Below are 12,965 nucleotides of genomic sequence, written 5' to 3' on the forward strand. Positions count from 1 at the left end.
TCAGAACAAAAACTCAACGTCAATAATCTCTCAAGTTCCCTGCTGTTAAAAACTCATATCCCTTGTTTTTAGCTTTCAGTTTAACTAAGGGTGAATTCAATAATTTGAGGTTTAGTTTTTTTCAAACTGTAAGAGTTCTGAACCCCTTTGTTGTTTGCTGTCTGCCAGGCCCTCTAGAATGCTTTCCGTACAGCCCTCCCGACAGACGTGTGTTTATCAGGGTGTGTGACCCAGCAGTGAAGGACCCTGCCCAAGGTCGCTCCACTGGAAGTGACAGAGCTGGTGGGGGACCCGGGTGTGTGTGACTCTCCACCCCTCTGCTGTATCACCTCCCACTTTGAACAGGCTGCTGGGTGACAATGGCTGGGGTCCTGATTTCTGAGCCACGGTCTTGCCCCAGACCTCCTTACCTCGTGTTTCCCAATAAGTATCTGTAATTATTATTCAAAAATGGAAAAATTTCATTTTGGTCCCTTTTAACAAAGAAGTACAGTAAAGGCCTAGTTATTACAAGTAAAAGTAGGAAAAAATATAAATTGCAGCTTGTCTTCTAACTGGAAAATTTTAGTACTTAAAAGACATAGATTCTGTCTCAATCTCTTTGGGGGATTGAGGATGAATAACGTAGTCAGAAATACATTTTTTCAGCAAAATAGTTCAGTCATTATCTTTTAGCAACTCGACTTTCACTTTTCCTCTCATCTTTTTCCCCCATTATTGGCAAGACTGTCACGGCACTTTTTGAAAAAAACATGCCTAATTCACTGCTTTTCCTGAAATAAGCATATGGTATATGCTATGGTCCAAGAAACAGGGAGAATTTTTTCTCCAGGCATATAGAGTTTGTTTTTCCTTTTGGACTTAAGGGGGTTGGCAGTGAGTTTCAAATGAGCAAGAAGTCGGCATTAGGCACAGCTCTATCTGTCTGGAGAGAAGACTTCTGGACTACAGGGGCCTTCTTGCGCCCGTGTGAGGGTCGCAGCGACGTCTGTGCTCCTTTTCCATCGAGGGGATGTGGTGACAGCGGGCCCAGCCCCTTGGCTGGAGCGAAGCTCCCGAAGCCAGCGCTGCAGGCGCGAAGCCCATCCCCAGGACACACAGTACCGCACGGGCGGGCGGCCCCCTGCTCCATCCTCCCTGGGAGGGGGGCTTGCTAACCGGGCATGTCACGCTTGCTTTCTGACCCCAAAGTGTAGCAGAAAAGGCGAGGAAGAGTTTGGGTCCCAGACAAGTTTCAGGAAAGGAAAAGAAGATTAAGAACTAGGAATACCAGGTTTCCAATTAGACTAATTCCTCAGGAAGTGATTTTTTGGGGTCTACTTGAGAGTGTTGCTTGTCTCTTGACCTAATGAGAGGGACACAGCACACAGAATACTACAAGTCTGCTCATCTTCCTCGTGCTTTTATAGAAGAGTTCTTTACTTATTAGAAAAACAGTATTATGACAGCAATATTAGTATGATTTAAGAAGTTATCTTACCACCCCCAGAACAACTCATTTCCTGTTGGTGAATCATGTCTTCCCTGTCTTTGTTCACGTCAGTCCTTTAATACTCCTGTAATTTAAGAACGGGTATCAAGCTTTGTCCCTCTTGCCACAGAGTGCTATTTATAATCCCAGTTGTAAATGGCTTTTCAGCATTGCACCAGGCAGAGAACCACATTTGCCTTAACTGCTCCCTCAGCTTGGACAGCTAGGCTGCTTTCTATAGCCCCTTCAGCGTCATCAGTGCAATGACCCAAACTGGCCAGCTCTTGACAGCATTGTGATGACATAGGATGACCGTGGAAATCTTTGTGAGTTGCATTTTGTAGCAAAATAGTTAAGGGGCTTGTTGAGCTTAAAGAGGTATAGAGTCGGGCTTCCCTGGTGGCACAGTGGTTGAGAGTCCGCCTGCCGATGCGGGGGACACGGGTTCGTGCCCCGGTCCGGGAGGATCCCACGTGCCGTGGAGCGGCTGGGCCCGTGAGCCATGGCTGCTAAGCCTGCACATCCGGAGCCTGTGCTCCGCAATGGGAGAGGCCACAACAGTGAGAGGCCCGCGTACCGCAAAAAAAAAAAAAAAAAAAAAAAAAAGAAAAGAGGTATAGAGTCTTCATTTACAAAAAGTCAAGTGTTTCCAGAGTTTTCTCTGATGACAACTGACTGCCAATTGTAGGCCCTTAGAAGATATCAGAAAAAAATCAACACACTTAATCATCCATCAAGGTAAAGGTGATGCTTGAACAAAGAACAAGAGAGTAGCTTCTTTCCAAGAAATCTGTACTATGGAGAGAACACTTTGAAAACAGATGTTTTTCATTGTTTATATCATTCTGTAATTTTTGTTGCCAAAAACGATGTGAACGTGTCACCTATTAAAAACTTCAGTGTCAGCACTCTTAACCTGGGAACAGTGTTTTTCTAATCCTGCTTTAAAATCCTGTAAATGAAAATTTCAGTAGATTTTGAATTAGGTTGTTAAAAATATGAGAATACAGTAACAGCCGCTGATTATTTGCAGGAGCCATTACTTGACATTAGGGGAAATGGAGCTTTATTAGCAAACTGTTCACAAAATCCTTTGCATCAGTGGTAGATGGAAGTGGAAAATGTCTCCCCTGTTGCTAGTGGTAAACGTCTTCCATTCTGGGTCCTCACATCTCTGGAAGGAGGCTTTGGGGCTCTGACGGACATCAGTGTGTCAACTCAAGCTGTAACCAGGCTACTGTCAAATCACTGAGTCACAAAAAGGTCCCTACATTTTTAAAAAGTGGAAGCATATTCAGTCCTGTTGCTCTTACTAAAATTATTATAACTCACGTGATTTAATAATTTCCAAGAGGTTTGCTGACACTCTCAGTAAACGGCTATTAAAATATAGTTTAAAATATTGTTTATTTTACCCTTGTCTCATCCTCCAAAATGTTCTTTTTTTGGTAATTGCTTTTATATTCTTAATATATTGGTACAGTAGCACACTGTGTAACTTATAAATAAATATACTTGTGTTGGAGGTATGTGCCTAAGGGGTTCTCATGGCTGGGATGTACTGTCAGGCAAGTTTGGAGACCAAGGATCTAGGCAAGTTGGATTTGTCAAGGCTTCTGCTGTAATTCTCAAGAGGACCAACTGACAACTTTCATTTCCTTACCTGGTGAGCTGGTGGAGCACTTAACTAAAGTGTGGTCCTAAACACAGAGCAGGGCAGCCTTCCGGAGGCGCTCTCTGAATTGAAGGAACAAGTGTCCTTCCTGGGTTCCCGTAAGGGAGATGATGCTTGAGATCTTATTTATTTATTTATTTATTTATTGCGGTACGCGAGCCTCCCACCGCTGCAGCCTCTCCCGCCGCGGAGCACAGGCTCTGGACGCGCAGGCTCAGCAGCCCTGGCTCACGGGCCCAGCCGCTCCGCGGCATGTGGGATCCTCCCGGACCAGGGCACGAACCCGCGTCCCCTGCATCGGCAGGCAGACTCCCAACCACTGCGCCACCAGGGAAGCCCGATGCTTGAGATCTTGGCGTTGCATTGGTATCCAGCTTCTTATGTCCCTAACTGCCCACTGCCTCAATCCAGGGGAAGCGTTTCAAGGTTGTCCCTCCCGGGCTGTGGCACCGTGTAGAGGAAGGCATGCTGGCTTTCGAGACCTGGGCTCAGCACAAAAGGTCTGTTCCCCGAGTCTGAGCTGTTCTAAATGATCGACATTTCTGGTGTTTTTATGGCTTACCTCTAAGAGAGCTCAGTGATAGGAACAGTTTCCACAGCAGAGGTATGTGTGTGCACGCAGTCGTTTGCACAGCGTCCAGGAGCACTTGACGGCAGTTTCATGGCAGATAGAAAAGGTGGTCCACGCACCCCCTCCAACCTGTGACCTGAGCCGCTGTGACGTCACGCTCTCATTCATCGCCCAGAGGCTGATGCCACCCCACGCGCCACTCTCTATGGCAAACCATTGATGGGTTATCGTGAGGGTGTGACTGTAAGATGCTGATCCTAAAAAGAATCATGTTGGAGCATCCTGCTTTTGGCTTTTAGACTCCCAGTAAATAACCTAACAAAATTAATTGTGTAGCTCTGGAAATGTTATTCAGTCTCCCTGGGCCTTGCTTTTTTCAACTGCAAACTGGATTATGTGCTTGAAGTGAGTTGATGTGCATAATGTTTACAGAGCACCGAAAAGGTGGATTCAGGCATCTTGTTTATCCCTGGGGGTGGGGGGATTCAGCTAACTGAGGACCGGGTGGCCAGAGAGTGAGGGCACATGCCGCTGCTGTTGTGTTTCCAGAAAGTCTCCATTGGTCGCCTCAGGCCCAGGTGGGCTGTGCTCTCCCGTGGCTCCATATCAGATGGCATCTTAGTGTTAAGGTATTTAGTTTGTGATCTGAGTATTTTCTAACCCTCTCTTCTCTTTTCGTGTTGCAGGAACCCAGCTATTCAGTGGTCAAAGTGACTTTAGAATCACCACCTTGAAATTTCATCCAAGAGACCACAACGTTTTCGTATGTGGCGGCTTCAGCTCTGAAATGAAAGCTTGGGACATAAGGACCAGCAAGGTAACACACCTCTTCCTCACATGGCCTTTCCAGAGAGCTTGCCTGGGCATTTTGAATGATTGGGAGTGGGTCAGCATCTATATATAGGACCCTTGAGATGGAATAATTACCACTTAATATTTAATCAGTGGGAAGCATAATTTTTAGATGTTTTGAAAGAACATTCTTGAGTTGTTAGATTATTAAAGCATCATAGGTGCAATTCTTTTTTTTTCTTTTTTTTTTTTTTTTTGCGGTACGCGGGCCTCTCACTGTTGTGGCCTCTCCCATTGTGGAGCACAGGCTCCGGACGCGCAGGCTCAGCGGCCATGGCCCACGGGCCCAGCTGCTCCGCGGCATGTGGGATCTTCCCGGACCGGGGCACGAACCCGTGTCCCCTGCATTGGCAGGCAGACTCTCAACCGCTGCGCCAGCAGGGAAGCCCCATAGGTGCAATTCTATACAGCATATTACTAAAAATATTTGTTGAGTACCTACTGTGTGCAAATGCTTCCAGATGTTATAAAATGAATCAGCCTCAGATTACTCAGGGGAATAATATGTGGATACAAATAAGTGGGGTGGAGAAGTGCTCTGTGTGTGTGTGTGTGTGTGTGTATACGTGAATGAGAGGAGGGGTGGTGGGGAGGGAGGGGCCGGCATTCAGAGCGGGTGAGCTTTCAGCTCAGCTCAGTGTAAGGAAGGCTTCTCAGAGGAGACCGTTGGGGCTTAAAGGTTGGTCACCGTCAGTCCCATAGAGAAGTGATGTCCACTCCCGTCCTTCACCACAGCCTGCCCCTCCTGTTGCTTCCCTAACTTAGGAAATGGCAACTCCAGGACTTCCCTGGCGGTCCAGTGGTTAAGTCTCCACATTCTCAATGCAGGGGGCATGGGTTCGATCCCTGGCCAGGGAACTAAGATCCCGCATGCCACACAGTGTGGCCAAAAAAAAAAAAAAAAAAAGTGGCAACTCCATCTTTCTGGTTGTTCAGGCCCAAACCATCAGAACCATCCCTCTCTCCCCTCTTCCTGTCATCCCCCCAACACCCAAACCATCAGCAAATCCAGTCATAACTTGGGTTTAAGCTGCCCTGATAATTGCAGTAGTGTCCTCTCTGGTATCTGTCTTCCCCCACCACACCCCCCCTCCCCCGACCCCTTACGGTTTGTCCTCAACACAGTAGCCAGAGTGGCCTGTGACAGTGGAAGTCAGATGTGTCACTCTTCTGGTCAGAACCCTCCAGGCTCAGGTCTCACTCACAGGAGAAGCTGTGTCCCTAGGGCAGCCCACAAGGCCTCATGGTCTCCGCTCAGCCTCAGCCCCACCCGCTTCCTTGCCTTTCCTAGAACACACCAGCACAGTCCTGCCTCAGGGCCTTTGCACTTTGCACTTTCTGCCTGGAATGCCCTCCTCCCAGTTTTCTACGGAGAGGCTCCCTCCCTCCTACAGGGTTCTGCTCAAATGCCACCTCTGCAGTGAGGCCTTCCCGGACCACCGTGCCAACCACCCCTGGCATTCACTAGTCCCCCTGCCACCTCTTTTCTCTCCATAGCATTTATGATCACCCGGCACACTATGGATTTTACTTGTCTATTTGCCTTGTCTCCATCCCCTCGAATGTAAGCTCTTCCAGGGCAGGGATTTTTGTCTGTTTTGTTTGCTGCTGACTTCTAGCTCCTAGAACAGTGCCTGGCACATAGTAGGCACTCAGGAGACCGTGGGTGACTGAATGAGTGGATGGAGGCAGAGGGCAGTCACACAGGATGGGGGATACAAGGTGTGTGCAGGGCCAGTGGCCTGCTCGACTTGGGGGATACAAGGTGTGTGCAGGGCCAGTGACCTGCTCGACTTGGGGGATACAAGGTGTGTGCAGGGCCAGTGACCTGCTCGACTTGGGGGATACAAGGTGTGTGCAGGGCCAGTGACCTGCTCGACTTGGGGGATACAAGGTGTGTGCAGGGCCAGTGACCTGCTCGACTTGGGGGATATAAGGTGTGTTCAGGGCCAGTGACCTGCCTGACTTGGGGGATACAAGGTGTGTGCAGGGCCAGTGACCTGCCTGACTTGGGGGATACAAGGTGTGTGCAGGGCCAGTGGCCTGCTCGACTTGGGGGATACAAGGTGTGTGCAGGGCCAGTGACCTGCTCGACTTGGCGGATACAAGGTGTGTACAGGGCCAGTGGCCTGCTCGACTTGGGGGATATAAGGTGTGTACAGGGCCAGTGGCCTGTTTGACTTGGGGGATACAAGGTGTGTACAGGGCCAGTGGCCTGCCTGACTTGGGGGATACAAGGTGTGTACAGGGCCAGTGGCCTGCTTGACTTGGGGGATACAAGGTGTGTACAGGGCCAGTGGCCTGCCTGACTTGGGGGATACAAGGTGTGTACAGGGCCAGTGGCCTGTTTGACTTGGGGGATACAAGGTGTGTACAGGGCCAGTGGCCTGCTTGACTTGGGGGATACAAGGTGTGTACAGGGCCAGTGGCCTGCTCGACTTGGGGGATACAAGGTATGTACATGGCCAGTGGCCTGCTCAACTTGACCAGGCATGGGCCCCAGGCAGTGGGACAGGCCGGGCAGAGAGGCTTTTAATGCCGTGAGTCTGGGTTTGGATCAGCAGCGGGGAGCCATGGGAGGTTTGTGAGCAGGGGGACTGGGATCAGGGGTGCAGAGGGGCTCAGGGAGGGGCAGTGGGGAGGAGCCTGACTGCCTCCTGCCTCTGGGGGGCTCAGTGATTTCAGGATGGCTGTTTCAAGCTCTGAGAAGCACCGCCCTGGTCTGAAGGAGGCACACAGCCACTAGAATGCTACAGGGTAGTTCATGATGATACCTGCATTGCTCTTGACCTTGAAAGAAGAGGGTGTGGAACATCAGAGAGTGTCCTCCTCCATTAGGGATTCAGGGGAGTCAGTGGTCCCACGCCGAAGGGCTCTAGCCTGCTGCATCTGCAACGCCAAAGCCTCTACCTAAAGGCATCCCCCTCCAGGGCCGCCTCCTACCCCATCCTGGGCAGGTGCAGCCCCCCAGCAGGTCTTCACTGAGAAGAGGCCGATCTGCGTGGCCAGGATGGAAGGACGTGGGACAAGACCTCCAGTGCTGGATTCGAAAAGCGAGTTGGTGTGTCAGACAGGCTGCTGCAGGAAGGCACTTTCCCCCCAGGCTGTGGAAGGGGCTGCTGGTGTTTGCAGGAGAACCTAAAACCAGAGACAGTTTCCTTAAAGAGAACAGGATGTTTTATCCATAGGTATTTTGCCTAAAGTACTTCACAAGTGGGAGAATTAGAGCATAGAGCGATGTACTCTTTTTTAAAAAAACACACATTTTTCTTTTACAAGAGACTGTTTTTTAAAACAAGAATAGTTGGAAAAGAGAGAAAAGTTACCCATAAAGAAGTGGATGTGTGGACTTTTAAAAGCACTAGAACACTTGTATATGGGATATAAATACATGATAAATGAAAGAAGACGTTGGAAAGTGCTGCTGGAATTGGAAACTCTTAGTCATGCTGTTTGAAGTGGGGCCTCCTGATCAACCAGCCCCGGTGACGGCCACGTCCCTTAGAGGTGTGCTGTTTTTAGCCTCAAAGACCAAACACGTAAGAAATTACTCATCAAGGACGCCATCTGATTTAAGACTTTGTTAAAAATATCGGATTTTCTCCTAGGGCAGACGCCAGCTGACGCGTTCTGAGAATGCTGGGGGAGAAGCAATTAGGAGCAGATGTTGCTGTGACTGGTATTGGCATGTTTGCCAGTCTCTCCCCAGCTAATAATGTGGGTAAAGGGATCCGTGCAATATTTGTTTTTACTTCCTTTTTACCAACAATCTGACTGCCTGTCCTCCCTTGCTGGGTCACAAGGACTATTTCCATTTGCATCAGCCAAACTCAGGGGACCAGTCTCTTTCCTGCTTCAGTTCTGTTTCCTCTGATAGGTGTGGCCCAAGTGCCTTGTGTGGACCCAGCAGGAGGGCCAGAGAGGAAAGGTGTGGACGGCCACCTGGGAGGGCTCTACCCTCCTGCTGGGCTCCCGTGGGGCCTGGGGCTCTGTCCCAGGTGCTGAACTTTGCAGCCCTGCCTGGTGAGTGTAGGAACACCTAGGGCTGAGCGGCTTGTCTTTTTCTGACTACATTCAGGGGCAGCCGTGGAAACTGCAGCAGGGACACAGACCGTAGCTTAAAATCAAGACGGGTTTCCTCTTTTAAAAACAACGGAAGGACTGTTATTATTATAAAAGTAATATGTGATTATATGAAAAAACCAGAAATAGAAACAGAGAGAAGGGGTAGTTGAGCCAGCCAAAGGTAAACATTAGTAACATTTAAATAAATATTTTTATGTGTTTTTTTTTTTTTTTTTTTTTTTGCAGTACGCAGGCCTCTCACTGCTGTGGCCTCTCCCGTTGCGGAGCACAGGCTCCGGACGCGCAGGCTCAGCGGCCATGGCTCACGGGCCCAGCCGCTCCACGGCATGTGGGATCTTCCCGGACTGGGGCACGAACCCGTGTCCCCTGCATCGGCAGGCGGACTCTCAACAACTGTGCCACCAGGGAAGCCTCACATTTAAATATTTTTATTTCATTGTTCTTTTCCACTGTGTGTTTTTTAAAACATTGTTTGGTCTCATGTTTATACTGTTTTGTATTTTGCTTTTCACACAGCATTGTAAAGGTTTTCCTTACAGTGAAATGACTTCCTGTAGATTTTTAGTACATTCCCCTGATGCAGTATGCTTGGCTAATTTGCTCCATGCCTTATCCTCAGCGCTCAGAGCCGTGTCCGACACAGCAGGCACTCGATAAATATGGATCGAATGAGTCAATTTCAAATGGTTTAGCTTCTTAAACCATTTCCTGAGGTTGGATTTTAGGACATTTCCTTTTGTTTGGTTTGGTTTGCCATTTAAAGTTAATAGATGTGAAGGTGGAGATCAGGGATCGGCAAGCTGCAGCTTGGGGCTAAATCTGACTTGCTGCCTGTTTTTGTAAATAAAGTTTTATCGGAATGCAGTTCCTGTCATTCATTTGTGTATGGGCTACAGCTGCTTTCACACCACAGTGGTAGAGCTGAGTAATTGCACCGGAGACCACATGGCCCGCAAAGCCAAAAATATTTATGATCTGGCTGATCCCTGCTAAGACGTATCTGGCTATGGTGTGTGTCACGCTGTGACTGATCCTCCTGACCTGGCTGACAGGGTGGGTGCCCCTGTGCCTCACCCTATTATGGGCACCCTGTGGAAACCGTGTGCTCAGAGAATGTCTTTTCAGAGAACCGTGCTTCAGTCAGGGGTATGTGGGTCGTTTCCCTCTCTTGTTACAATCTCCAGACAAACCATCGCAGTCTACTTTGTTATACGTTCCACTGTGACACACATTTGTGCATCTAGTGTTTTCCACATTGGCAGTTTATTTCCTGCAACTTGTGCCCCGGAACTCAAATTGCTGGGTTAAAGTGAGTCAGCATTCTGAAGGTAGGGGGTAGGTGTCCGACGATGGAGCTGAGCCCACCATGGAGCAGGACGGTGTGGCCAGACAGCCTCCCACCGGGTCTGAGGAGCAGTGGGAACAGATAACTTCAAAGCTACTTTCCAGTCGTAGACTGTTATTCCTTAAGCTTAGCCACATGATGAATGTTGGGATTCTGGACTCCCCTGGTCCAGCCCAGTGCATTACAGCAAATGGGCTATTTGGTTCCCCTGTCTTTTCTTGGCCCATCTCTCTCTGCTCTGGTTTGATGAATGGATCACATCCCTCGTCACCGCAGAGCGCCTGGCTTCATTTCCAGAAGGTCGGCAGGACGTGTTCCGCACGAACCCTCCGAGCCTGCGTACTCGTGCTGGCCCCGTGCTGCCAGTACAGGGTCTTCTGACTCTTCTGTCTCCTGATGGTCTGCTCGAACATGGGTCTGGTCTGGAACCCAGGATGTCTGTGGTCTGACCTTCATGTTACCACGGAGGTCTGAGCCCCTCCGGGCCGCCAGTGCTTATTGGCCTGAGATCCAGCAGACCTGGGTTCCCATCCTCCCTCTCCTACTTGCTTAGCTGGCTGATTTTAGGCAAATCTCTAAACTAAAGCCTCTCTCAGGGCTTCCCTGGTGGCGCAGTGGTTGAGAGTCCGCCTGCCGATGCAGGGGACACGGGTTCATGCCCCGGTCCGGGAGGATCCCACATGCCGAAGAGCGGCTGGGCCCGTGAGCCATGGCCGCTGAGCCTGCGCGTCCAGAGCCTGTGCTCCGCAATGGGAGAGGCCACAGCAGTGAGAGGCCCGCGTACCGCAAAAAAAAAAAAAAAAAAAAAAAGCCTCTCTCAGTCAAGGGTTTCCCCCGTGGTATAGTAAAGGGGCAGGATGAGATCATCTTTAAAGCAGGGCCTCTGAACTCTCCTGTGCTGTGGGAGAGCACCTGGGACTCTTGTTAGGATGCAGACTCTGTTTCAGGAAGATGATGTCATAGCTCAGACTGCTGTAATCAAATACCACAGCCTGGGGGGCTTAAACAGCAGACATTTATTTCTCATTGTTCTGGAGCCTGGAAGTCCGAGATCAGGGTGCCAGGGTGGTCGGGCTCTGGTGAGGGGGCTCCTCCTGGTTTGTAGATAGCTGCCTCTTGCTGTGTCCTCACAGGATGGAGAGCGAGCAAGCTCTGGGCTCTTCATCCCTTTTTAAGGTGACCATTCCCATCATGGGACTTCCACCCTCATGATCTTATCCAAACCTAATTACCTCACAAAGGCCCCATCTCCAGATATCATCACATTGGGGATTAGGGCTTCAAAATATAGATTTTGGGGGGGGACACAAGCATTCAGTCCTTTGCAGGTGGGATCCTGCGTTTCAGCAAGCTCCCAGGAGATGCAGAGACAGACGGCCCATGGACCACACTTTGAGAAGCCAGGTCTCAAAGGGCCTCTGAACACAGAGGTCCCATGCTTCTCACACGTGAGCACCCTTGGTCTTCGTCCTGGATTGACCTGCACCACCTGTGACCTATCTCAGTGATAAATAGGCTGTGAGCACCTTCACCCGACAGCTGTTCATTTACACCTGCCTGTGAGGGGGGCTCAGTCCAGTCATGTCTGCGCCCCGGCATCTCCCACAGGACCTGGAACCAGAGCAGGTGCTCAGGGGGTAACTTGGAGTGAGCTGCTGGGGTCAGCTGCCCCTCCCATCATGATGGAGCCCTGCAGGAGCACCCACCTGCCCACATTTCGGGGGGCAGTGGCCTCCCTGGGATTTCTGCAGAGGGAGTGGGCCCTCCAACAAATGGGAAATAAAGGCTAGCTGCAATTCAGCTGTAACTGGTCATTCCAGAAGTGTAGACAGAGGCCGAGGACTTGGGAGATCCTGGGCCAGATGAGGGCTGGTGCCGTGGTTCTAACACTGCAGCTCTCAGCCAAGTCTGAGCTCTCATGTGCCCCAGTGTCTCATAGATGGCGGAGTTTCCAGCCTCGCAGGGCCCTGGCTCTTTGCCCGGCAGGGAATGGGAGCTGGAGAGTTCTGGATCTGCAGGGCCCACCAGCACTGTGGGAAAGGCTCCAAGGTAGTTACTTTTAGGTTTGCTTTAAGATAACTATGTAGTTTGAGCCAAAAGTTAGGATAGGTAATAAAATTTCTCCCTTGTATCATGAATGAAAGTTGTAGAAGAACTCCTACAGAGACTTAAAAATCATATTGCATATTGAGTGAATCACCCTTTTTGCGAGACTGAATTCTGGAGCCCCAACCTCAGCAAATTACCTCTCAGCCAAGCAGGATCGAGCACTGCCAATTGGAGCAGCCCTGGAAAATCTGGGACATGTGGCTCCCGACACTGGGAACCTGGCCTCTGCTCCAGTTCTCTTCCCTTCCGTGGGCAGGGCCGACACTGGGCAGGCTGGGGCCGAGCGCGACTTCCGATGCATAGGTCAACTCTGCTCCCGAGAAGGAGAGTCCCAGGTGCCCTCAGGTCCCCACTGGGCCTTGAAAACACCGACCCCCACCCGCTCGGGTAGTTCTCAGGATGAGATCTACTCTGACAGACCAGCTCACTTTTTTTGCTCTAGTGTTGGTTTGACCAGAATCATCAATAGTCCATGCTTGTTCTACATCTTTCTTTCTTTTTAAGTTTGTAAAGGGCCGTCTTGACTTCCAGATCTTGAGTTCATTCCTTGACCTCCTTTTGGAGCTTTGTCCCAAACCCACTGCAGATGTGTGTCCTATCATGCAGGTGACAGTGGGCGAGGCCTCTGGCTCGTCCTTCCCACCTCCTTGGGTTCTCATCTCTCTCTGCCTGTTGTCACAGCCCCTCACTCTGCTGCAGTTTCCCCACAGAATGTAAGCTCCCTGAGGGCAGGGATTTGCTCCATTCCTGCTGTTTTCCCTGAGCCTAGCAAAGTGCTGGGTGGATGGGATGGGACTGTTGCAGGAATGACTAACGGCCTTAATCCAGGCCAATTAAAAAAAAATCCCAAGTGATA

General features: G+C 50.1%; 1 protein-coding gene across 2 annotated transcripts in view; it reads left to right on the forward strand.

The window, feature by feature from the left end:
• WDR25 (WD repeat domain 25) overlaps positions 1–12,965 on the forward strand; it is a gene marked incomplete at its 5' end in the record, with an annotated part of 141,666 nt that overhangs the window by 89,576 nt on the left and 39,125 nt on the right. For both annotated transcript variants that reach the window (XM_079701123.1, XM_079701124.1), the window contains one exon: positions 4,404–4,534. In XM_079701123.1, the coding sequence (XP_079557249.1) occupies positions 4,404–4,534 (131 nt within the window). The remainder of the gene's footprint in view (positions 1–4,403; positions 4,535–12,965) is intronic.

The sequence above is a fragment of the Hyperoodon ampullatus genome (assembly GCF_949752795.1).
Source record: "Hyperoodon ampullatus genome assembly, chromosome: 3".
Classification (NCBI taxonomy): domain Eukaryota; kingdom Metazoa; phylum Chordata; class Mammalia; order Artiodactyla; family Ziphiidae; genus Hyperoodon; species Hyperoodon ampullatus.